The 24,216-nt window shown below is 34.9% G+C and overlaps 3 protein-coding genes, 2 non-coding genes and 1 pseudogene across 15 annotated transcripts; 5 read left to right on the top strand and 1 right to left on the bottom strand.

The window, feature by feature from the left end:
- The first annotated feature begins 6,679 nt into the window (after positions 1–6,679).
- On the top strand, positions 6,680–6,784 carry LOC112793572 (small nucleolar RNA R32/R81/Z41). The gene has a single exon (XR_003198267.1). It is a non-coding gene; the product is annotated as a small nucleolar RNA R32/R81/Z41 (small nucleolar RNA).
- A 111-nt stretch (positions 6,785–6,895) lies between these two features.
- LOC112793589 (small nucleolar RNA snoR8a) lies at positions 6,896–6,986 on the top strand. The gene has a single exon (XR_003198287.1). It is a non-coding gene; the product is annotated as a small nucleolar RNA snoR8a (small nucleolar RNA).
- A 1,656-nt stretch (positions 6,987–8,642) lies between these two features.
- On the top strand, positions 8,643–12,384 carry LOC112789811 (probable amino acid permease 7; annotated as a pseudogene).
- Positions 12,385–13,567: 1,183 nt separating this feature from the next.
- Positions 13,568–18,805, top strand: LOC112789810 (uncharacterized). Of its 11 annotated transcripts, XM_072232558.1 has the most exons (8): positions 13,622–13,882; positions 13,983–14,023; positions 14,258–14,298; positions 15,425–15,673; positions 16,138–17,091; positions 17,172–17,359; positions 17,947–18,104; positions 18,452–18,805. In XM_072232558.1, the coding sequence occupies exons 6-8, from the start codon at positions 17,188–17,190 to the stop codon at positions 18,557–18,559; spliced, it is 438 nt and encodes a 145-aa protein (XP_072088659.1). In that variant the 5' UTR covers positions 13,622–13,882; positions 13,983–14,023; positions 14,258–14,298; positions 15,425–15,673; positions 16,138–17,091; positions 17,172–17,187; the 3' UTR covers positions 18,560–18,805. The 11 variants fall into 11 exon arrangements, with proteins under 11 accessions (XP_072088658.1, XP_025687647.1, XP_025687646.1 ...); XM_072232557.1 differs by having other exon boundaries at positions 13,568–14,023; positions 17,027–17,091; XM_025831863.3 differs by lacking the exon at positions 13,983–14,023 and having other exon boundaries at positions 13,599–13,882; positions 17,027–17,091.
- A 668-nt stretch (positions 18,806–19,473) lies between these two features.
- Positions 19,474–22,453, top strand: LOC112789809 (probable amino acid permease 7). Its single transcript, XM_029296481.2, has 6 exons — positions 19,474–19,723; positions 20,181–20,274; positions 20,355–20,569; positions 20,659–20,792; positions 20,866–21,093; positions 21,946–22,453. Exons 1-6 carry the CDS (start codon positions 19,645–19,647, stop codon positions 22,219–22,221), a joined length of 1,026 nt encoding a protein of 341 aa, XP_029152314.1. The 5' UTR covers positions 19,474–19,644; the 3' UTR covers positions 22,222–22,453.
- Positions 22,454–23,522: 1,069 nt separating this feature from the next.
- On the bottom strand, positions 23,523–23,849 carry LOC140183329 (acylamino-acid-releasing enzyme 2-like). The gene has a single exon (XM_072231664.1). The coding sequence runs from the start codon at positions 23,847–23,849 to the stop codon at positions 23,523–23,525; it is 327 nt and encodes a 108-aa protein (XP_072087765.1).
- Between the last annotated feature and the right edge of the window lie 367 nt (positions 23,850–24,216).

Below are 24,216 nucleotides of genomic sequence, written 5' to 3'. Positions count from 1 at the left end.
ATGACTTTGACAATCTCATTGCACCGCACTTTCACCTGTTCAACTCTTCTCCGAACCACAGTACTATCTCCTTCGAAAATGAATCTATTCCTGAAGTACCAAATGGAGGAGATAGTAATCCCGAACATGCAGGGCCAATCCCCTTTGGTAGTAAGGTTCTGAATTAACCAGTCAAACAGATTGAGCCCAAAAAAGTTATTGTAACCCGCATCTTTAATAAGAAGAAGCCATGTATTAGCAGCATAAACACAATCTCGAAGTACATAAAGAATGGTTTCATCATGCCCGGAACATCTTGGGCACCTGGTTGTAGTTGTAAGGTGACGTCTTCTCCTTTCAACATTTGTAAGGATGGCTTCTTGTGAAATCAGCCAGAGAAAAGTGCGAATGCGCTCCGAACCTCTCAATCTCCAAATAAGAGTGTATAGTCTTTCAGGATTATATGGCTCTTCATTCAAATTCTGGTATGCTGTCTTCATTTCAAAGGTCCCGTCCGACAATAAGCTCCACGCTATTAGGTTAGCGTTCGTCCAAAGGGAGGGAGGAGAAATAGCTACAATTTTCTTGATTAGCTCCTTTGGCAGTCAGATTTTCAGCTTCCTTTTGTCCCAGTTGCCTGAAACATTAAGGAAATCAGTTAGAGAACTATTTGCATCTATTGGAGCACTTACCTGATTAGCATGTTGGCTCAAGCAGCCCACATCTGGGACCCAATTATGGTTCCAGAAGTTTATCCTCGAACCATCTCCTATCCACCAAATGTAGTTTTGTTGGACATTAGGCCACGCTTTACATATGCCTTTCTATAAGTTGGATTCACTCCTCCTTCTCTTTACCTTGGGAATTATATCATTCCCTCTTTCGTATTTGGATCGGAGAACCCTAACCCAAAGGCAGTCCTTTCTCTCAATGAGGCCCCCACCCTGCTTTCATCATAAAGGCATGGTTCACTTTGCTAGTGTATTAAATCCCAACTAACTAGGTGAATCTTCTTTGAATTTTTAGTGTTACCCCAGAGAAAGTTTCTGCATTTATGATCAATAACATTATAAGTAGACGAAGGTAAAAGAGCATATTGCATAGTATAATAAGAGATAGTGGAGAGGACAGATTTTACCAAAATACATCTCTCGACAAGGGAGAGAGAAGAAGCTTTCCACAAGTTGAGTCTGGTATCGATCTTGTTAATTATATCATGGTAGGTATGTCCAGAGACTTTGGAATGGAGAATCGGAACTCCCAGATATTTACCAAGGTCATCAGTTTGAGCAAACCCCAAAGCTTCACTAATATCTCTTCGCACATTATTTCCAACATTCTTAGAGAAGAAAATTCTAGTCTTATCCTAGTTAACTTTTTGACCGAAGCTTTCACAGAATGCATTAAGACATTTATTAATAACTTCAGCTTGATTAAGACTAACCTCTGCGAACAAGATTAAGTCATCAGCAAAGTACGGATGAGATATCTCAGGAGAATCTCTCTTAATGCGAATAGGTTTGCAGAACCCATGGTGGACAGCCGCATTAATAAGATGGGATAAGTACTCAATACACAAGACGAAGATGTACGGCGATATCGGGTCACCCTGCCAAATACCTCTAGTAGGAAAAAATTCATCAAGCTCTTCACCATTCCACAACACCCTCATCTTGGCAGTCAAAATACAAGAAAAAATAAGATCAATAATATTATTAGGGAGTCCAATCCCTGTCAGAGTATCCTTAATAAAATTCTATTTGAGCCTATCGTATGCTTTCTCAATGTCGATCTTAATTGCCATCCAAACTTTAGAGACCTTCTTATTTCTCATTGAGTGGATAATTTTTTGAGAAATGATAATATTATCAGTACTCTGTTTACCAGGAACAAAACTGCATTGGGCCGGTGTAACCAACTTTTCCATTAGTCTCCTTAGATGATTAGCTAAGATCTTTGTAATGACTTTATAGGGAACATTACAAAGACTTATCGGGCGCATTTGTTTAAGACTAGTGACCGGATCAGTCTTCGGGATTAGGGTTATCAGGGTTTCATTTAACTCTTTGACTCTATCAGGATTGGCAAAGATTTGTTGAACAAGAAAGAATAGATCAGTCTCCACTATCTCCCATTGGCTTTGAAGGAAAATTGCTTAAAGGCCATCCCTTCCAAGAACTTTAAAGCTTGCCATATGGAACACAGCTTCTTTAATCTCTGAGTCCAAGATATTCCTGCCAATATCATTATACTCTTTAGAATTAAGATGAGGAAAAGCATTGTTAAGAATAAAGGAATATCAAGCATAGCATCATGGTATAATTCAACAAAAAAATCATACGCCATATTTTTCAAAATATTATTATCAGTAACAAGATTCTAATTTGGGTCAAGGAGCGAGGTCACCTTGTTCTTCCTTCTTCTTATCATGGTGGAGCTGTGAAAGTACTAGTGTTGCAGTCACCAAACTCAATCTATTTACTTCTAGATTTTTAGTACCACAACAGCTCCTCTTGAGCAAGTATATTTTCATAGTCTCTCCAAAGTTCAATTTGAAGATTCTCCAAAAAGTCATTTCTACTCTGTTCGAGGCTAGATGCGATACCCTGAAGTCTCCTGAGAAGAGTTTTTTTTTTCCGCTTGAAAATATCCCCAAACACATTTGAGTTCCAATCCTTCAAAGAATTCTTGAAATTATTAATGCCTTCAATCCAAGAGTTCTACATATTCCAAGAATTATTAACCATGTTTTCAAAATTTGGGTGAGAGAGTCAAGCAGCAACAAAATAAAAAGGCCTTCTTTGCCTATTATGTGATCCAACATTACTAAGTTGAAGACAAAGGAGTGAATGATCTGACTTAAACATAGACAAGTGTTTTAAAACAGCTTCTGGAAAAGCAAGCTGCCAATTCAAATTACTTAGACCTCTATCAAGTCTTTCAACAAGATTATCTTTCTTCCACGTATAAGGCCAACCCATAAAGCCTAAGTCAACGAGCCCGCAATCAAAGACACAGCTTTGGAAATCAGAGCAAGCTCTTCCTTCAACCCTGCTTGAACCACCCTTCCTTTCATAGTCATGTAAAATAGCATTAAAATCTTCTAAGATACACCAAAAAAAAATTAACACTATCAGACAAACTGCGAATGTTATTCCAGAGAATTTTCCTAGTTAGTTGTTGGGGACTACCATAAACGGCTGAAAGCAACCAAGAATCATAGTTATTACCAGTCACTTTGAGATGAACAATTTATCCATTGTGCTCAATAACATCAATCTTCCAGGTAGAAGAGTCCCACAAATACCATATTCCACCCGAATGACCAATCCCCTCTACCACGAAGGAACTATCCAACCCAATTTTAGTCCTGACAGATTCATCTTTAGTACCGCTAATATGCATCTCTGGGAGAATAAGAAAATTTGCATTATATTCTCTTTTGATTAGGAGTGAAAATAGGCCAGGTTCTTAACAGGCCTGATATGTCATGTAGTCAATTGGCCTGAGCCTGGTATGCTGCTATAAACTTTTTTTTTAAAAAAAATACTAAACCTGGCCTGGCCTAAAGCCTATTAAAAGGTTTGATGAATTTTTTTATAAAAATAAAAATATTATTTAAAAAATATTTTTTAATAAATATATTTATATTTAATATGATATATTTAATATTTATAAAAAATTTAAATTTTAAAGTATTTAAAATATACAAAATTATTTATAATTAAATATAATAAATTTAAAATATCTCATAATTTTGTTAATAATAAAAAAATTATTTATATAGGTAATTATGTATTAACAAGTCCAAGCAGGCCTGACAGACCAATAAAACTAATTAGTGAGTTTGAGTCTAGCCTATTAATATAATAAGACTTTTATAAGAGCCTGAACTTATGTCTATTTTATAACATGCCAGGTTAAACACAGACTAAGCTACAGGCTCCTAGCAGGCCGCCTAGCCTTTTTCTATCCCTATTTCTGATGTCACAAATCAAAGTCGGAAAAGTTCTACCACCTGCACCCTGTAATTCCAACTTATAATATTCATAAAAAACAAGAAATAGAAGAGATGCCACAAGAAACAGAGGAGAAGCCACAAAAAATAGTGACTAATTCAAGGCTGAAGCCTGGGCTGCTTCGTTCACTGGTGCAAGGGAAAGTTCCCTGATCCTTACATTCCCATCCCCCGAATATACCAACACCACATTAGGTGGTCTCCCTATAGTGGTCTTGAGCCTGTGCCCTAATTCAAGATGGGGAATGGAGGAAGGAGACGAAGGAGGATCAGTCATGGGATTATCACAAACAACGTAATCTCCGAGGGATGAACTCACACCTTTCGTTGCAATGAAGTCTTTCGTATTGATCCCTTATAATTTGATGCATGTACTCTATGACTACTCCTTCCATAGCTTCCGTGTCCAGATTTTTCTTTTTGGGGGGAGAGGTGGGTGTGACCTTAATTGTTGCTACTGTTAAGGAGGATGGCTTCCCAATTACTTTTGGGTTGGGTTTGGTCCCTCTAACATTCTAATTAGGCCCAGTTTTAGTGGAGAGAGATTTTTTTTCCTAGTTGAGGATTCTTGCCCGCACCATGCCTTAGTACTTTCTTTTGGATGGGTTGTTCTATTTCTTTTTCCTCACGGGCCTTGGAAATGTCAAGCCTAGCATTAGTGGCCTCTATAGATTCCTCATTCCCATGCAATTCACTATCATGCATGATTAACGCACCTCCTTCATGCAATGCATTAAAACGAGATCTATTATCAACTAGGCAAGGATCACCACTAATAAATATCTCCTGATTTGTATTCAATGTTCCTTGATTTTTTCCACCAAATCCATGATTGGTTGATCATTTTTTTCTTTCGAATTGGACGTTTAACCATCATCCATGGCCCAAAATTTGGTGGTGCTTGATCATAACTCGATTGATGCTGATTTTCAGGTTTTTATTTTAAATTTCCTTTTTGACAATCATCTTCTTCAAGATTCTGATTACTTTAACTGGTGGCTACCCCTCCGGTGGCCTCACTTTCTTGATTATCTGTTTGTTTCTCTAGTAGTTCGGTGCACTGTTTCGATCAGTGCCTATATTTGGCACAAGAAAAATATATTTGATGAGCCCTTCATATTCAACGTTCAACACAGTCCTAAAAACTGAAATTTTGGGGATTAAATTTTTTGTAAGGTCAATCTCTACACATATCCGAGCAAAGCAACCTCTAGAATGGATAGAGGTCGAACGATCTATTTTGAGCATGTGACCTAATATGGAACAAACTCTTCACAAGAACCGATGATTGTATAATTCAATAGGGAGATTCGGGATGCGAATCCAAGCTGCGATCTTTCTGACTGCCTTCTCTGACTCTAAAAAGAAGGGTCTCCAACGTTGAACAACCAAATAATGTCCTGCTACCATCCAAGTCCTTCCATCAGCAAATGTGAGTAATCCGCTTCATCTGTAAAATGAACAAAAAAATAGTTATGATCCATATCAATCACATTAATCTTACCTTTGATAGTCCAGTCTCTTCTGAGTCATTGCTCTATAAAATCAAGGCCAACTCTCTTTCCCAACACTTTAACGATGAGTGCAGTTTTTCACGGTTTGCACCAATCCTCAAACTCTTCTTGAGAAACTGGAATCTTGGGACATGGGTCAAAAGGTTTTTTCTCTTGATCTTCCTTATCCGCATCATCGTACCATCGGTCCTCAGGATTAGGTTCATCTTCATTAATAGGATCACCTTCCGAGTTATCTCCGGGAGAATTAGGTCCTGCCGGTGTGAGAAGTGATTCCATGTATGACACTTTGATAATGTCTTGCGAAGCCCCTTCACATGGATCAACAATTTCCATGTTCTCAATAGGTTCATTGAGATTAACATACTCTCTAGTTTTAACTTTTTTAGTACTCCGTTCAACCAAGTCTTCAACTTATCTCGTAACCCTAGTAGAGCTTTCTTTGATCGTTTCTTTTTGTTTTAAAATTGTTCACACTTAAAACACTTTTTTAGTGTTTTAAATCCTCAATTTACATAGATAACAATTTAGTTAAACATATTAAATCCTCTATTAGTTTTTAATTATCAATTTCATTAATTATATGTGAGACTTTATATAACCAAAAATTATTAAATTTTCTATTAGTTTTTAATTATCAACTTTATTAATTATATGTGAGACTTTATATAACCAAAAATTATTAGATAAGTTAATATATTGGACCAAAATATTCAATATAATACGTTACCTTAAATAACATCTTCACATGAATATAAATATTCATCAAATAAATAAGTAAAAGCTCTAACTCTACTATCACTAAATTTTTTTTAATCATTTTCTCTTTTTCTTTTGGGTCGAGATGGTTACGTATTTTGCAGACCTTTTCAAAGCCCATCAGTACTTTTGACCAGCCCAACAACCCATTACGGATCCCCAACGACCCTAACCGAATAGCTGAGATACATTCACTCGTATTAGGGTTTGTTCGCTCAGCCGCCACAATTTTCTTTCTATAAAATCATCGTCTCTCTTATTTGCATCTCCTCCCTCACCTCCTCCTTATTGCAGTGTGTCTGAATTTTTTTCTTCCTCTTTATTTTCTTCTTATATCGCGCGACGTTATGGTTGCGGTTATTGGAGTAGTCTCTTAATTTTATTTTACTCTCACAGTTAGAAGAGGGAAGGCGAAAAATGATGAATCCAAATTATATCATTTGGGTGATCATCAAATATTTCATTTATTTGATATGATCAGAAATTTTACCGCTACGTTCTTTCTGATTCCTCTTCCCATTAGTTCTAGTCACCTTATTACATTTGTTTTTGTTGTTTTCGTCTATGAAATTCCGATAACTGATTTTTGAATCGCATGAGTGGTAGTAGAAAACAAAAAAGGGGGTTTGTTGCGATGATTATAAAAATAATTCCTCGTTCTGAATGCTATTGTCATGGCATGAGAGACACGTTTACACCCATAGAATATGAGCACAAGTCCCTTTATTATATCAACTCTATGATGCATTGAATTTTTTTTAAGGGAGTTGAAGTCTTTTTATTTGCAAAGCAGTACTTTTGATGTGGTAATTGCTTTGTGTATAGACAACTCCTCAAATTGATAATGTGGTGTTTAAAGCCCTTTCCCAAATTCATTGAGGCCGGGGTTACGCACACCACAATATGTTAGTGTTATCATCATTTGTTTAATTCGGTTGATATTAACATGAATTTGTTGATTAGGTTAATTGATTTGATATTTATGTTGAGGAATATGGTTAGATTTATATAGAATATGAATCGAGCATACAAGTCTTGCAGTTCTTTGTGACATTATTTAGCATCTCTGTGGAGTGTTTGTCTCAATGATTTGTACTTTACCGATAACCCACCACTAATAAAGTAGTAATTGGCAAAAGTTAAAGCAGGTAAAATAAGATAAAAGAAAAATAAAATATTAATAACCCACTATTTTCTGTAAATATATATATATTTTAAATTCCGCAACGTGAAATGCTAAATGCTAATTGCTAACAACTAATATAGTCTAAACACAATTCAAACTAGTTTGAAAATATTTGGGAGAAACTAGTTGAAAAACTAAAATTTGAGGGAAAGATGGAGGATGTGACTAACCAACCAATTGCAAATATTAAACGGAACCTTGAAGAGAACCAACAAGAATGGCGGATGAAAAATGAGTGATTTTAAATTCTAATGAAGAATTGATTCTTAGAATTCTGTTTCTAAGACTAGTTAACCTGTGAAGAGCAACGTAGAAGATCAAACCACATATGCACAAACCTGAAACACGATATATTTGGGAGCAAATTAATCGAAGAAAAATGAAAAACAATAATATTAGGGTGGCAAATTGAAACAAATTAATTACTATATCTAGAATCAATAGTTATAAAATGAGGATTAAATTGAACTGAGCGTTATTTTAAATTTTATCTCTCTAATTATAAATTGCACAACTCGTCACCAATGTGAGACCACCCCACCGCACCAAACAATTAGTTGCCAGCACACCTTGTTGAAGTTGGTGAGTTCGAAGGAAATCGAAAGGAAGAACCTCACGAAGCTTGAAGCAGAGGAGGGTGTGTACAACTGCCACAATTCCATCACTCTTGCATTCTTTTCTGATTGCGAAAAATTACCTCCAATATTACATCATAAGCTATTTATAATAGCTTTCAAACTAAGCTGCATAACTAACTATCTCACTTGCTAATAACTAACTACCTTGCTCACTAAAGCATTTGTCCACATCAGCATTTCCTAACTAATTACTGTTATACATGACCAATTAGTTCAGGTAACACCTCTCAAAACCAGAATCGGTGACATTCACCATTCTGAGTTTGCTGCAACATTTCTGAAATAAGGTGGGAGCTAATGCCTTAGCATATCAACTGTTTGATTTGTTGTTGTGATTGGCAGCAACTTGATTACTTGTTCTTGCCATTTATCCCTTACTACATGGCAATTCATATCTATATGCTTAGATTTCTCATGAAACACCGGATTGGCTGCAATGTGCAAAGTTGATTGGCTGTCACAATTGGCTGTACACTGCAATCGGCTTGTCTTGCTTCACTTCCAAGTCTTCTAGAATGTAAGTAATCCACTGCGCTTCCCTTGTAGCCATGGCAAGGGCTTTGTATTCTGCTTCACACAATGACACTGCCAATGTATTTTGCTTCTTACTCTTCCATGACACAATAGAAATAATAGCCCGATATAAATCTCCTAGTGTCTGCGCATGTGCCCCAGTCGCTCCAAGAAACCAGTAGGCTCTAAATCTGTTTGAGGTGAGAACATCAATCCCAATGCTGGCTCATTCTTGAGATATTTGAGTACCCTTAAGGCTACTTCAAAGTGTTTGTCAGGAGCACAATCCAAAAATTGGTTTAGTCTTCCAGTGGGTTATGTAAATTGAACGGTTCGACTGGATCTGATAACAATTAGGTTTATTGTTATTGTTATAAAAAAATCGGTTTAATCTAGTTTATTAAAAAATTTAAAAATAACTAATTCATTAATACGTCCAATAATAATACGACATATAAGTCCAATAATAATACGATATATAAGTATCTTTACGAAAAGACAATTTAAGCGTGTGCACGGAGCATCTCCCAATAAACACTAAGAGTATATTTGTTGGATAAAAATCACCACAACTTGCATCATTCATATCATATCATTCCAGCCCTGAGTTTCATTTCAATATTCTACCGCGTCCATTGAAGGTTGACAATGATCATATCATTCCAGCCCTGAGTTTCATTTCAATATTCTACCGCGTCCATTGAAGGTTGACTATAGAGCATTACCTAACCATTTTTTCAACTAATAAGTCACCCACCCCTATATATATAATTCATTACTTAAAATCACAATACACTTATAATTAATTATTATTTTTAACACGGGGTTTGTTCTTTTTTTTCTGTGTGTCAGAGTAGCTTGTAACCTTGTATGTTACAGCTTTTTTAATTTTCACACACTGATTTACATCACATTAGTCCAATATGTACCCAGCACAACATAACACATGTCAAGGACAACAATACAGAGGCACACATGCATATGTTTTAGATTCATTCTCATGCAACAACACGTTCATTCAAGTGTGTTTTAAATGAGTAAAACTGTAACTTAGTGTTGCAACAAAATATACATTAGAATTCAAAACAAACCAATAATTATAAAATAGAAAGAAAGAAGAAGAAAAAGGTGGTACATGCCACCTAATTTTTCTTTGATTCGACGTTGTTTGATTCGTGTAGTCAATTAGACTTAGTAGGATAAGACTTTGTTGTTGTTGTCGTTATCGTCGTAGCTATCATAGGCTTACCCGTGAGGCTTCAAATTGCAGTGACTTTAGTAGTCTATTTTTGAGTTGAATTCTTGGATTGCAAAAATAGGAGTGCAAGATTCTCTCCAAATAACAAGAAGTGGTACTGGAACTTATGATGATGATGATGGCCATCCCAAAAGAACTAGTAAAACAAAAGATCCTCCATAGGACCATTATGTTGTAACCATTCCAATTTTCTAACTTAGGTTCTTGAGTTTGAAAAAATCCTGAATTTTTTTTTTTATTTGTCCTTGTTTGCATCAAATTCTACTATACCAGGAACTCTAAGAAGTGCAGTGGCTCATATCATCACTGCTGTGATTGGTGCTGGTGTTCTATCTCTAGCATGGAGCACTTCTCAATTAGGATGGATTGCAGGCCCAGTTTCATTGCTTCTATTTGCAATTGTCACCTATATCTCTTCATTCCTCCTTTCAGATTGTTACAGAACTCCAGATCCTGTTTCTGGCAAAAGAAACTACTCTTACATGGATGCTGTTAGAGTCTATCTTGGTATATTAGTCTTTTAACACATCAATCACTCTAATTAGCCTCAACTAAACTATGCCATCATCATAATCATACCATAATCATAATTATACCTTCTAACTCAGTTTAGTGTTAGTTTAGGTAGTAAAAGGACATACTTGGTTGGCTTCCTTCAATATTTGACCTTGTATGGGACTTGTATAGCTTATGTTATTACCACAGCAAGTTGTATAAGGTACTTACTTTAGTGTTAGATTAATTATTAGTATCTTATTATTTTGTTTTGTGTTGCTGATATAGTTTTTGTTACAAATTAATGCAGGGCTATTCTGAAATCAAATTGTTACCACAAAGAAGGGCATAAAGCTCCATGTAAATATGTAGATACATTGTATCTGATGCTATTTGGAGTTGTTCAGATTGTGATGTCATTCATACCTGATCTTCACAACATGGCATGGGTTTCAGTTGTTGCTGCCTTAATGTCCTTCACATATGCTACTATAGGACTTGGACTTGGCATCACAACAGTCATAGGTAAAAAGCTATATATATGTTATGATATTTGTTTAGAATTATAAGACTTAATATGGTTTGTGTTGTAGAAAATGGAAGAATTATGGGAAGTATAACAGGAGTAGCAGCTTCAAGTACTGCTGACAAATTGTGGTTAATCTTCTAAGCACTTTCTGATATTGCTTTTGGCTATCCATACTCAATCATACTCCTTGAGATACAGGTAATCTTAATTTCATGAAGATTCCACAAAGTTTTATGTTGGTTGATCTAATACTTGTATTTGTATTTGGGTTGAGAAAAAGACACTCTAGAGGCTCCTCCATCAGAGAACAAGACCATGAAGAAGGCCTCCATGATTGCCATATTCATCACAACATTCTTCTACCTCTGCTGTGGATGCTTTGGATATGCAGCTTTTGGAGATCAAACACCAGGAAATCTCTTAACTGGCTTTGGTTTCTATGAGCCTTATTGGCTCATTGACTTTGCCAATGCTTGCATTGTTCTTCATTTGATTGGAGGATATCAGGTACTACCAAATGTTATACATTTAGGTAGCGTTTGTTTTTAGATACTAGAATTGAGATTCGGTAACTGGAATTCAATATCGTGTTTGGTGATCAAAAATTGAAACTAAAATTTCAATCCCGAGACATAAAATTTTAGTCTCTTGAGTAACTCTAGAAAGTGGGGACGGAACTGAATTTTTTGACGGAGACTGAACTTTAATAACATTTTTTCTAAAAAATATTATCATTTAACTTTTCAAATTTCAAATCTATCCCCTCAATCTCAATATTTATCTTAAACTAAATATAATACTGAGATATAACTCAGTCGGTATATTTTATACCAAATACAATACTGAGACTTAATTTAATCTCGATCTCTAAGTCTCTGTTCCCAGTCTCAGTTTTCCTACCAAACGCAGCCTAATATATACTTCTATTTTAGCTAATTGTTTTTAAATATCTCTATATACTTATAAATATGTGATGTTTATAAATTTGGGGTATTTATTATTCATCAGATTTGTTGTCAACCAATATACAATGCTGTTGATAGATGGTGCCAAAGAAAATACCCAAACAGTGAGTTTGTGAATAAATTCTACAGAATGAAGCTACCAGCATTTCAAGTGAATCTATTCAGAATATGTTTCAGAACAACCTATGTTGTTTCCACAACTGGACTTGGAATATTATTCCTTTACTTCAATCAAGTTCTTGGAGTGTTAGGGGCCATAAGCTTTTGGCCATTGGCAATATATTTCCCAGTTGAGATGTACTTTGTGCAGAAGAAAATTGAAGCTTGGTCAAGAAAATGGATTGTTCTTAGAATATTTGGTTTTGTTTGCTTTCTTGTCCCAGTGTTTGGTCTTATTGGATCACTTGAAGGAATAATTAGTGCAAAACTTAGCTCATGAAATTAATTAAAGGTTCTTTGTTTAGCGTGTTTATGTGTCTAGTTTGTTTGCTTATATATTATTGCATTATTATATTCAACTTTCATGTAAATTCAACATACATGAAATTATATTGTTTGCTATTTATACAAGCAAGTGTAATGCTACAAAATTACTGAAAAAGAAATAAAGTACATGTGAGAAATTTGTATATAAATTTTGGATACGTATAATATTATATATATAGTATATAAAGTATTTGGGAGACGTTTAACTACCAATAAAATGATTGTACTTTTGGATATTTTACTCTTTTGAATATTTTCTCTCTATTTTAGACATTGATAGTGAACTTAAATTTGTTTAAAAATTTAACAATTCTTTTACACGTACATTTTTTTTATAATAGACACTATTTTGACATAAATATTTTTAATAATTAATAATTTTTTTTGTTTTTTAACTAAACATAATATAAATATTCAATTAACTAATAACTATGTTTTTATATAAATATCAAGCATATTTAGTATATGAATAATATTATTGAATTTTTAAATAGTGAGAAAGATATATATATATTTTTGGTGTAGTAAACAGGGCCTAGGCCCAAGAAAAAGATTACACACTAACTATGCGAGGCTATATCTTTGATGGGCTTCTAGCTGGTTTTTGGACAGGAGATTCTAACTTAACTATTAAGATCTGAAAAAAAAGCCTATTAAGAGTTTCAGAGGCCCAAAAAAAGCCTTGTAAGGGTTTGTTGTTGCGCGAGCTGAGTTGCAGCTTCACTCACAAAATCCACCCGTAGGCTGCAGCCACCTCACTCCGGCAACCTGAAACAAAATTCCAAACCATAAATATTTCAATTTTTTAAAAGGTATATCCAAGGTTCTGAAAATCGGATCGAATCGGCCAGTTCGACCGATTTAACTGCGAACCGGCGATATAAACGGTCTGGTCCTCCTATATTAACTACTGGAGAGAAAATCGGAAAAAACCAATAAATCGACTGAAAACTGATCGGTTGGGTTGGACCGATGATCGGTCGGTTCTTCTAAAAAAATAAAATGCGCCGTTTTTAATTGTTTGAAAAAAGTGGAACCCGACCCACCGACCCGGTTACCACTCGTGAACACCCTCATAGTTATCAAATTCGGCTCGATTCGGCCGGTTCGACCGAAAACCCGGTCACCTGACTAGATCGAGCCACTTGTTAAATCGTTGTGCAACAGACCCGCTTGAACCCGGTTCGACCTGACGGTTTTAACGCAAACCCGGTGACCCGGCCGGTTAATTCAGACCCACCCCGCCCCCCCTTTTTCAGTGAAATGAACCCTAACTCCCAAAGGCAACCTCGTGCCCTAGTCTCTCTGTCTCAGCTCTCTCAACTTGGCGTCGGCAACGGGCAGCCTCTCACCCTCACCTCGTCACTCTCTCGAGCACGGCCCCGGAATCCCTTCACCCTCACCTCGTCTCTCCCCTCGTTGTCAGTTCGTCACTCTCAGTCTCTGAGTATCTCACCTCGTCACGCTCTCGTTCTCTCGCTGTGAGTCCGTGACCCTACGTTCGCTTCGTCGGGTGGTGGTGGTCGTCGTCTTCTCAACTAGGTGAGCTCCAGTTTTCGATCCTGTTCTTTCTCTAGTTTAATGTTGATTTCGATGAATCTGGTTGGTGTTGAATCTGGGGGTTGTTGAATCCTCCGTTCAGCTTCTCCTTCGCCGTCAACTTCCTTCGTGCAACCCGATTTGGTGAGTTTCCCCTGGTCTTTCTGCTTCAATTTTGGTGCTGCATCAATGCACTTTGATTTTGTTGCTAAAGTAATTTGTCGCTGAAAGTTGAATGTGTTGCTGAAATTTGTTACTGATTATCATGAACCTTGAATTTGTTGTTGACATGCCAAAATAATCACTTGGCTTAAGTTTGTTCATCGCCGAAAATCATTACTGAGTTTATTGAACCTTGAATTTGGTGCTGTTTTGCAGAATAATCACTTAGTTAAGTTTTGCTTCATCTCTCTGCCCAAGTGAGTTTCAGCTTTGGCCTTGTTATTCCTCTTTCAATTTCATTGCTTTAAATTATTAGTACATCTTGAATTTATTGTTGAAAGTTGAGTTTGTTGCTGAAATTATTATTAGCTAATGTTAATTTGCTGTAAATCATATTTGGAGAATTGGAGTTTTTTTGTTGCTCCCTGAAAGTTATCATAGTTTAAGTTTTTGTTGCTGCCTGAAAGTTGTCATAGTTATCATAGCTGAATTTGTTGCTAGAATTCTAGAAGTAGAATTTGTTGTCAGCTGTAAGTTGAATTTGATACTGAACATATCATAAATGTGGTTGTTGCTGAAAGTAAAATTTGTTGCTGGATAACTGAGTTGAGTTGAATTTGTTACTGAACCTTGTTGTTGTGTTGCTTAAAAAATGCTAAATCTTTTGTTGGTGTATGTTAAAGGATAAGAGATAAGAGAGTTGGTCAGTAACAAAATTAGTTTGGTACAGTTAGTTAGGGTTTGTTATTCTGATCTCTAATCTTTCTCTCTTTTCCAACTCTGTTATAAATGAAGCTCTTGCATCCCTCTAAGAGGTATGTAGAATTGATTCATTGATGGAAGAATAAGATGAAGTTAATTTAGTTTGCTAGTTTCTTGTAGCTCTCTCTTCAAACTCTTCTTTCTTTGTTTCTGATGTTCTGCATAATGCAGTGTTTCTTATGGAAGATATAGATGCAATCAAAATGAGAAAAATGTTGATCGAGCTCCAAATTTGTCTTATGAAGATATAGATGTCGATTTTAAGATCACTTGGACTTGATTTATCGATTGTGTTATCTTTTGTTTGTTCTTGTTTATTTAAATGGTGAAAGTATTTTGTACTAGAAACTAGTTTATTATCTCTTTTTGCATCATTAGTTATGTCTAAAAATTAATATTTGATTATTATTATGTTTGTAAAGACTTGCATTTTAAGTTTTAATACTTGATTTTAATTTTATTTATATAATTTGTATTTTTTAAATTATGACCGGGTCAACCGGGTGAATCAGTGACCCACCGGTTGAACCAATGACCCGGTGACCCAGTCATATGACCGGGTTGATTGTCGGTTCGGTTCTGATAACTATGCCCCCTTCTTCCCCCATTCCCAAATCGCAGTCTCACTGTCTCAGACTCTCACTAAACCTAGCCCTCTGAAGCATTCCCAAATCCCAGCCCAGTCGCCACCGCCGTCGCCGGGGTTTTCAGGTCGTCAGCGCCACCGCCGTCGCTTCTGAAGCATTCCCAGCGTCCCCGCGGTCCTCGGGTCGTCAGCGCCACTGCCGTCGCCTGGTCCTCAGCACTGCCGCTTCGTCTTCGCTGGCCTCTCCCTTCGTCTTCGCTGGTCTTCGCTTCGTCAGCACCCAGGTGAGTGACTCCTCTGTTTCATTTTCTCTGTTTCATACTTTCATCTTCTATGTTAGAATGTATGGTATGGTTCTGATTCCAGAACGCCTAATGTTGATGTTGTATTGTTTTGGTGTTTTGCTGCTTTGCAATTTTGGTGTTTTGCTGCTTTAGAATGCCTAATGTGTCTTGCTGTTTTGGTGTTTTCCAGCCAATTGATGTTTTTGTGTTGTGTTGAATGGCTGAATGCTATAGGCACTAGGCAGAATTGTGTTGTGTTGAATGGCTGCCAATGCAATGAAAATTTGGGATCAACAGCCAATTCTGGGAACTTCGATTTCTGTTCAATTTCTTCGGTCTTCAATTTAGTGTTTTGCACTTTTGCTGCTCTGTAACTGTTAATTTGTTACCTTGTTTAATTTGTTACTTTGTAATTGTTAATTTGTTACTCTGTTTTGTTAATGCTGATGTGGATATTGAAGCAGCACAGGATGAGGTGATTGTTAGGGTGAGTTGCCCTCTTGATTCTCATCCGGTTTCAAGAGTGATCCAAACATTCCAAGAGGCACAAATCAATGTTATTGATTCAAAACTCGCAGCTGCAAATGACACCATATTTCACACCTTTGTAATTAAATCCCAACAAGGATGTGAACAGCTCACACAGATAATTTTGTTATACTGTTGGGGGATCTAAAAAGAGAAGCATTTGGAACTAGGGTAGTAGAATAATAGTTCCTATTAACTGTGTAGGACAACCAATTTATTAATGTTTGTTTATAGTATACACAGTTTATCATAAGTATTATTCCTGCAATTGTCAAATTATTTTTGGTTTTTGGTTGTTTAGTTTAATGATCATAGGGTTTATTTGTTCTGTCTTCTTTTTTCTTATATCCCATATGCCTTCTCAAATCTCAAGTTCCTATTCTTTCTTTCTTGTATTCTATCAACTTCTGTGCATAAGACATAAGAGGAAAGTAGTGATTAGTTATGTTTTTGTCACCTATAGAGAGAATCCTGTCTATATAAATTTTTATATTGTAATTAAAAGTTGTAGCATTATTATTATTACCTTGGTCTTAATGTTTAGGCCTTATGAAACATTGCAGTATATATAGTTCTTAGCCAAGCATTTGCTTCTTCTGGTTTTAATATTTAGATATGTTTTTATTACTATTTAACTTTTGAGTTTGGATTTTGATAAGATCATATGTATTTGGTTGATGATATTTTATGTAGTGTTTTAAATTTCGAAGATATTTTAAGATTTATATTAGACTATAATTATATTTTAGGATGTGTATTTATAATTTATTTATTATTCTATTCTAAAACGGTTTTTCCGGTTGAACTACCGGTTGGACCGGTTAGACCAGTGAATTAGTAAACCAGTGACTAGAGCGGTTTGATGACCGGTCCGGTTTTCTGAACCTTGGGTATATCTCTTCGCTTCTCTTCAATTATGAGCATGAAATGAAATGAACTAATTAATCAACCAAATCGATCATTGTTGCAGAGGCCACGTGGCAGTGATGTATTTGTCGAGAACGTTTGGGCGAACACTGTTCGCCGCAGCTGCTAGATCCAGAACATATGCTTCCTCCGCCGGAACCGCCACTGCTGCCGGCGACAAACCCCGCAACCCTCTTGAGGAGTTCTTCGAGGTTGACAGGGACATGGAAAGTGATAAACCTATTGTATATGGTATCCACTTTGCACTTCTTTCTCTTCCTTCATTTCCATTGTTATAAATAACTTAGGGTTTTTGTTTGTTTTCCAAGTTGGTTCTAGCTATAGAATTTAATTCCCACCATAGGTAACTTTCACTTGTTTTTGTGGTTAGTTAGCTCACTAAATTGTATCCAAATCAAAGCTTATATCTACTAATTATTGTGCTAATTGGCCTAAACCTAAACTTGCATATAGAATACTCCTGAATTACTATAATTATTTAAAATTGTGGTTGCTGTAGCAATTATTGTGTTTTTTCGGAAAATCATAGCTGTTTGGGATGTAATTGCTATTGTGATTGCATTGCAGAATGCACCACAATAGCAATATTGCTGCGCAATTGCAGTTGCAGACTGCAAGTTAAGATCAAATGACCAATGATAATAACAAAATTCGAAAATGTTAACCGAAAGTACATGATTTCACTTTGTGTTTGGATGTTCATTTTTGTTGCTAGTGTGTTATGAATGTGGTTTTCTTATTTGCAGCTAAAAGAGGTACCAATTATGCTCTAGTGATGGGTTTGTTGGTTAGTTACTTGGTTTATCTGCTGTTGTTAGGTCGGGGTTGGAAGGCCTCCGAATTGCGTTTGAAGTCTTGGGATGATCTTCATAAGTTATGGTATGTGTTGTTGAAGGAGAAAAACATGCTCATGACTCAACGCCAGATGCTCAATTCCCAGAACCTACGATTTCCTAACCCAGAACGCATCCCCAAGGTATACATATACATATATATGATTTCTCTACTTGTTTACATTATATGTGGATACTTCATAGAACAATGGTTATGGTGATACTTTTGTGGTTTGAGTTTAATTTTCATGCACTGTGTAATTTTTTTTGCTAATATGACGTTATGTGATTGGATGCCCGTGTAAAATGGTTTTATCTTGTCAGTACATCAAAATTAAATGGTTTTCTCCTAAGAAATGCTTGCATAGGACAGAATACAGATTAGAGAGAAACCTAATGTTTACTGTTAAACTCTGTTATTGGAGTGGGAAAGAAACACTAGGTGATTAGTTTAAGTGTTTTTTGTTGAGAAGTTTGTTTGTGAAATCAGGTACGGAAGTCAATGTGCCGCATCAAGCAAGTACTTACAGAGAGAGCAATAGACGAACCGGATCCCAGGAGGTCTGCTGAGATGAAGAGAATGATAAATGCTCTCTGATGATTCACAATAGAACATTATTGAGAAGGACTTTTGTTTTTGATGGATTCTTGGTTTGCAAGCTTTGTTTTTGCAACAAGTGGTTTACATTGAGATGTACCAGAAAACTATTGAGGCTATTCAACATGAAAGATAAGCACGTATGCAGCATCTATATTCTCTGTTACATCGTTATTGGTAGTTTATCTAGGTTTTGAATTGGGAATGTCTCATATATTTTCACATATTATAGGAACTATTAAACAATCCAAGGCATTAATACTTGCATGTTCTTACTTCTTAGTTCTTAGAGCACATTAATGCGTGCTATAGGCACTAATTTACAAACTCGTTTACTTTAGGGAAAGTGTATGCAGTTTTCGGTTACATAAGCTACGATTAACACGGTGTGCTGAGTATACTTTGAATAGTTCTGGATTGATTAGTCAACGCAGATTACGTGATACTATTTCGTACTTGTGCCAAACCAATATTGTGGTTCATAGGCTTACACGTTCAGTTTTATAATTACTGAAAAAATTTGTATGGGTTATGTACTTGATAAGTATCCTCGATATTAAAAAGATAAAAATGCTAGTCTTAAAACGTTAGGAATAAACTAATATCCAGCCATCGTTGAAAAACAAATTAAATTAAATGAATAAACAAATAAGAAATGTTAAAGGGTTATCAGAATCGATTGTTTTTTGCTATAACTTTTAATCATTAACTCAATTACTTTAGTTTAATAATTTAACAACATATTTTTAATACACACTTTTAAACATCGATGGTTAATTTATGACCAAAAACAATCAATTTTGATAGTTCTCAGATATTTTTCTAAGTAAATAGCACGTTTTCCATCTATATGTTGATCATGTCATTCTCACGTTACATTAATAATACCAACAAGAAACCTCATAAAAAAAGAAGTAATAATTCATGCTCTGTTTGCTAAGGCTCTAACAACAAAAGTAGAAAACCTTAAATGCGATTCGTTATTATGCTTTTGTGAGAAGAGGCGGATATAAAGAGTCAACAACTTCTGATCTCTATTGACTATTGAGGATTGATCTCAACAAACCTTAAAAGCAACAAATTACATGGGGTTAGCAGCAGAACCAGCTTCAAGTAATGATGACAAGACACCATTGTTGCTCTCTCACCCTCTCAAAAGAACAGGTTTGTTTTTGACATATCTCCAAATCTACATGCAACGGCCGCAATTGCTGCAGAGCCAATTGCCAAGACAGTGTTGGCACTGCCGCAACAATATTGCGGCCAAAACGTAGAAGAATGAAAGAACGAATGAATGATGAATAGGGACGGCGTGGATGGCGGTGGCGCACATAGTGACAGGAGTGATAGGATCAGGAGTGCTGTCTCTGGCATGGAGCATTGGACAGCTTGGATGGATTGCAGGGCCATTCTCCATTCTCATCATTGCTTCATTCACTCTCATTTCTTCTTTCCTTCTCTCCAACACTTACCGTTCTCCACATCCTCAATTTGGACCTCACCATAGTGCCTCTTACCTCGATGCTGTTCATTCTCATCTAGATACATTCTCATCATTACTTCTCTTTATTCTTACTCTTTTTAAGTCTTTGCATCAAAATTCTTGTTGGCTGAATTACAGGACTAAAGAATGGACAGTTATGTTGCCTTCTTGTGAATATAAGCTTATATGGTTTTGGAATTGCTTATGTTATTACATCAGCTATCAGCATAAGGTGCATCATCTTAGACTTATAGACTAGTACTCTCTTGTTATATGCATGATTGCTGATATTAGTTTAGTTTGTGACTACAGAACAATCTTGGTTTCAATTTGTTACCATACCAATGAAGAAGAAGTAGCATGTGAGTTTGTAGATGCATATTATATGCTGATTTTTGGGGCTATACAAGTTGTACTTTCACAGATACCAAACTTCCATAACATTGAATGGCTTTCGGTTGTTGCTGCAATCATGTCATTTGCTTATTCTTTCATAGGAATGGCCCTTTCCATTCTGCAAATCAAAGGTATGCTCTTTAGACAGTTGCTTGATTCGTGAGGTTGCGAGCTACAATTCAACAAGCATTTAACTTTCTTACTCTACAATTTGATGCAGAAAAAGGTTATGTTGAAGGTAGCATTGAAGGAATCAGAAGCAGGAGTAGAACTGAAAAGTTATGGGTTGTTGCTCAAGCACTTGGTGACATATCATATTCCTATCCATTCTCAACAATTCTCTTGGAAATTCAGGTATATCTGTTCTATGATCATACCAGAACTTAACTACTATAGATTCTAATATAAGTTGCTTTGATTGTTGAAGGATACTCTGAAGTCACCTCCACCGGAAAACCAAACTATGAAGAAGGCCTCCGTGATATCGGTGGCGATCACAACGTTCTTCTACCTTGGTTGTGGAGGAGCTGGATATGCAGCTTTTGGTAATGATACACCAGGAAACCTCTTAACAGGTTTTGGATCCTCCAAGTATTATTGGCTTGTTAACTTTGCCAATGTTTGTATTGTGGTTCACCTTGTTGGTGCATATCAGGTACACAAATACAACATAGTCTTAGTATATATATCAAACTTTAAATTTTAAAGTAATGCTACAGATCTAAGTCTTTTTATGAACCAAGTTCAACTAAATTAAACAATAAGACTTAGAATAATTTTAGTCATAATTATTTTTTTGTTATGTTAGACCAACTTGGTTAGACTTAATTAACAAAAAAACTTGGATAAATGATACATGTTTCAAATGTTCGAGATATGAAGAGTTCAAGTATTATTTAGAAGATATTAATTTATATTTTTAGAATATTTTAATTTAATTTGATGTATTTTGATTTGTATATTTAATTACTAGATTAGACCTTATATTTATAGGCTTAGAATTTTCTATATTTTAACCTAATAATAAGTTATAAATACCTTATAAACTAGGGTAGTCGTCGTATAGAATGATTTAGAGGTTTGAAAACCCTTTTTTTGGTTTCACGATGAAACTATGGTGTGGACAATTGAGATTGAGGAGTCCATCTCTTGTTGCGTCGAGGAATTGGGTAGAAAGTTGAGGAGTCCCTTCGATTCAATTTCCAAACTATGGGGTTGACAAGTTAGGTTGAAGAGTCCCTTTTATTGTTGTGTCAAAAAATTGGGTAAAAAGTAGACTAATTCTCCTTGTATTCAATTTCAACCTATCTTTTTTGTTTCTATTTCAATTTCAATGTATCTTTTTATTCAGTTTGAATCCTTATAAAGCATTAATCTAAATTTTTTATGTGGTTCTCTAATTTCACTATTGGAGTAAACTATAATAAAATAATTGTGTAGTTTATCATGTCTGCTATGACATTCTCTCTGTTTTAAAATAAGTATCTCTTTCACTTTTTTGATGCAGGTGTATAGTCAGCCACTTTTTGCCATTGTTGAGAATTGGTTCGGCTTTCAATACTCGGATAGTAAATTTGTGAATCACTCATATTTCTTGAAACCGTCATTTTTACCGAATTTTGAACTGAATTTTCTTTCCGAACCTGACATCAACCACGGTGATTGCATTGATGTTCCCTTACTTCAACCAGATTTTGGGAGTACTAGGAAGCTTAATCTTTTGGCCATTAACTATATATTTTCCAGTGGAATGTACTTAGGTCTGTCTAATACTGAAGCATAGAGTGCTAAGTGGATCATGCTTCGGAGTTTAAGCATTTTAGGCTTTGTTTTTGGTTTGTTTACTCTCATTGGTTCCATTCAGGGAATAGTAACTCAAAAATTAAGCTGAAAACAAGTCAACAAGTTCTGAGGAACTAGTCACTATTCACTTTCATGTATCATTTGGATATGTTCTACACAAATATAATACTTGTATATTTGAAATCAAAATAAATAATTTTAATCTTGAAGAAGACTCTCAACTACTAAAATATTTATCCTAACAAAAATTATTGAAACTCAACACCTATTACAATAAATAAAATAAATAATACTACGAAAAATTTCAATAATTTAAAACATTATTTATATTGCTCATTTTATATTTTTCATGATTATAGAAATCAACTTCACCAACCCTAGTATTATTAGACGAAGATAATATACCAATTAAAAATTTAAAGAAAAAAATAAACAAATCAAATACATATTTTTCAGACGAAGAATATACATAGAGATGAACAAAAAAATAATAAAAATGCATAAAGTCAATCGTTCAAAAAAAATATGTCATCCTAAGAATATATTACATAAAAAAAACTCAACAAAAACTAAAAATAAAAAAAACAACAAATACCACATAAAAAGATTAAGTTTATCAACTAAAATAAATATAAAAAAACAAATAAAAATATAACTTTATATAATTTTAATATAAAAAGTTTTTGTACTCTAAAATATTTTTGTACTCTAAAATGTTTTATAATGTTTTAAAATAAATTGAACGTTTTGTATCGAAAATTAATTGGTATTATAATGATAATTTTTTGGAACTCAATTGTTGTATAATAAAATTGATTAAAAATTTATTTATCTAATACACACATCAAAATGTTCGTTTAAAGTGACAAAAAAATCAATTTAACAATGAAAATGATTATAAAAAATTTATAAAATAAAAAAAATATTTAAAACAAATTTTTAATTTAAAATCGTTAAACACCAATTTAAATGTTTAATATAATTTTTTAAATAAGTTATTCATCTCCGATGACGCGTAGATGAAAGGTAAGGTCTAGTTTAAATAGTTTAAATATCTTTATAGTTTATCATTTCAATAAATCAACATCAATAAAATTTGTTAATTTTTTTTACAATTTTATTATCCGTACGTACTCTTTATGTACTTTTTTCGTTTTATTAGGTGAAAAAGAACAGAAAATTTGAGAGAATTAAAAGAAAAGAGAGAAATACATATTTTGGCTAAGTATTGGTGTGTCCATGCTTCGTAGGTGGTAGTACAATAAGAAACGTGTGTCATGTTCAATGTGTACAAACCTTAGAGAGGTGTGAAATAGGAGACTTGTTGTAAAAGCGAGTCAAGTGTTGTGGAGAAGGTGCTTGTGTGAAGCTATGTTTGGAGTTGGTTCCAAAAGCCTCTACATAGCACCAATCAGGGATGTCAGTTGTGCCAACCATGAGTGCAAGGTTGCAAACAGGGTTGATAGCGGCTGCGGCCACAAACTTGTCCGATGTTTGGCCGATCAAGTGGGTTGTCAAGAAGCCACCATGTGAGATACCCATCACTGATATCTTGGATGGACTAGCAACTCCAAACTTGATCACTTCATCTATTGCTGATAAAAACATCATTCACATCCTACACTTGCACCATTCATAAAAAGATATCAAGAAAAATATAACAAACTCGCCTTCCCCGTACAAGTTTAATTTTTTAAATATATAAAGGTGAATATTTATATGCAATTGTTTTCGTGTAAATTAATAAATAAGAATTGCAAGATCATTTAACAGATTTAACTAAATTATCATTTAACGATTTTTAACTATCAATTTTATACAAATACGTGAGTTTCTACCATACATAATAAATATATAGGATTCTACCGACCACACCAATATGCAGGGCCAAAAATCTTAGTTTGTTAAATTTTGAATAGAGATTAGGAATGGTCCAATCTATTTCATCAAACATAAAATAATAAAAAATTATAAA

The sequence above is a fragment of the Arachis hypogaea genome, chromosome 3, assembly GCF_003086295.3.
Source record: "Arachis hypogaea cultivar Tifrunner chromosome 3, arahy.Tifrunner.gnm2.J5K5, whole genome shotgun sequence".
Taxonomy (NCBI): domain Eukaryota; kingdom Viridiplantae; phylum Streptophyta; class Magnoliopsida; order Fabales; family Fabaceae; genus Arachis; species Arachis hypogaea.
The sequence above is the reverse complement of the archived record's forward strand: the minus strand, read 5'-3'. Positions and strand labels throughout refer to the sequence as shown.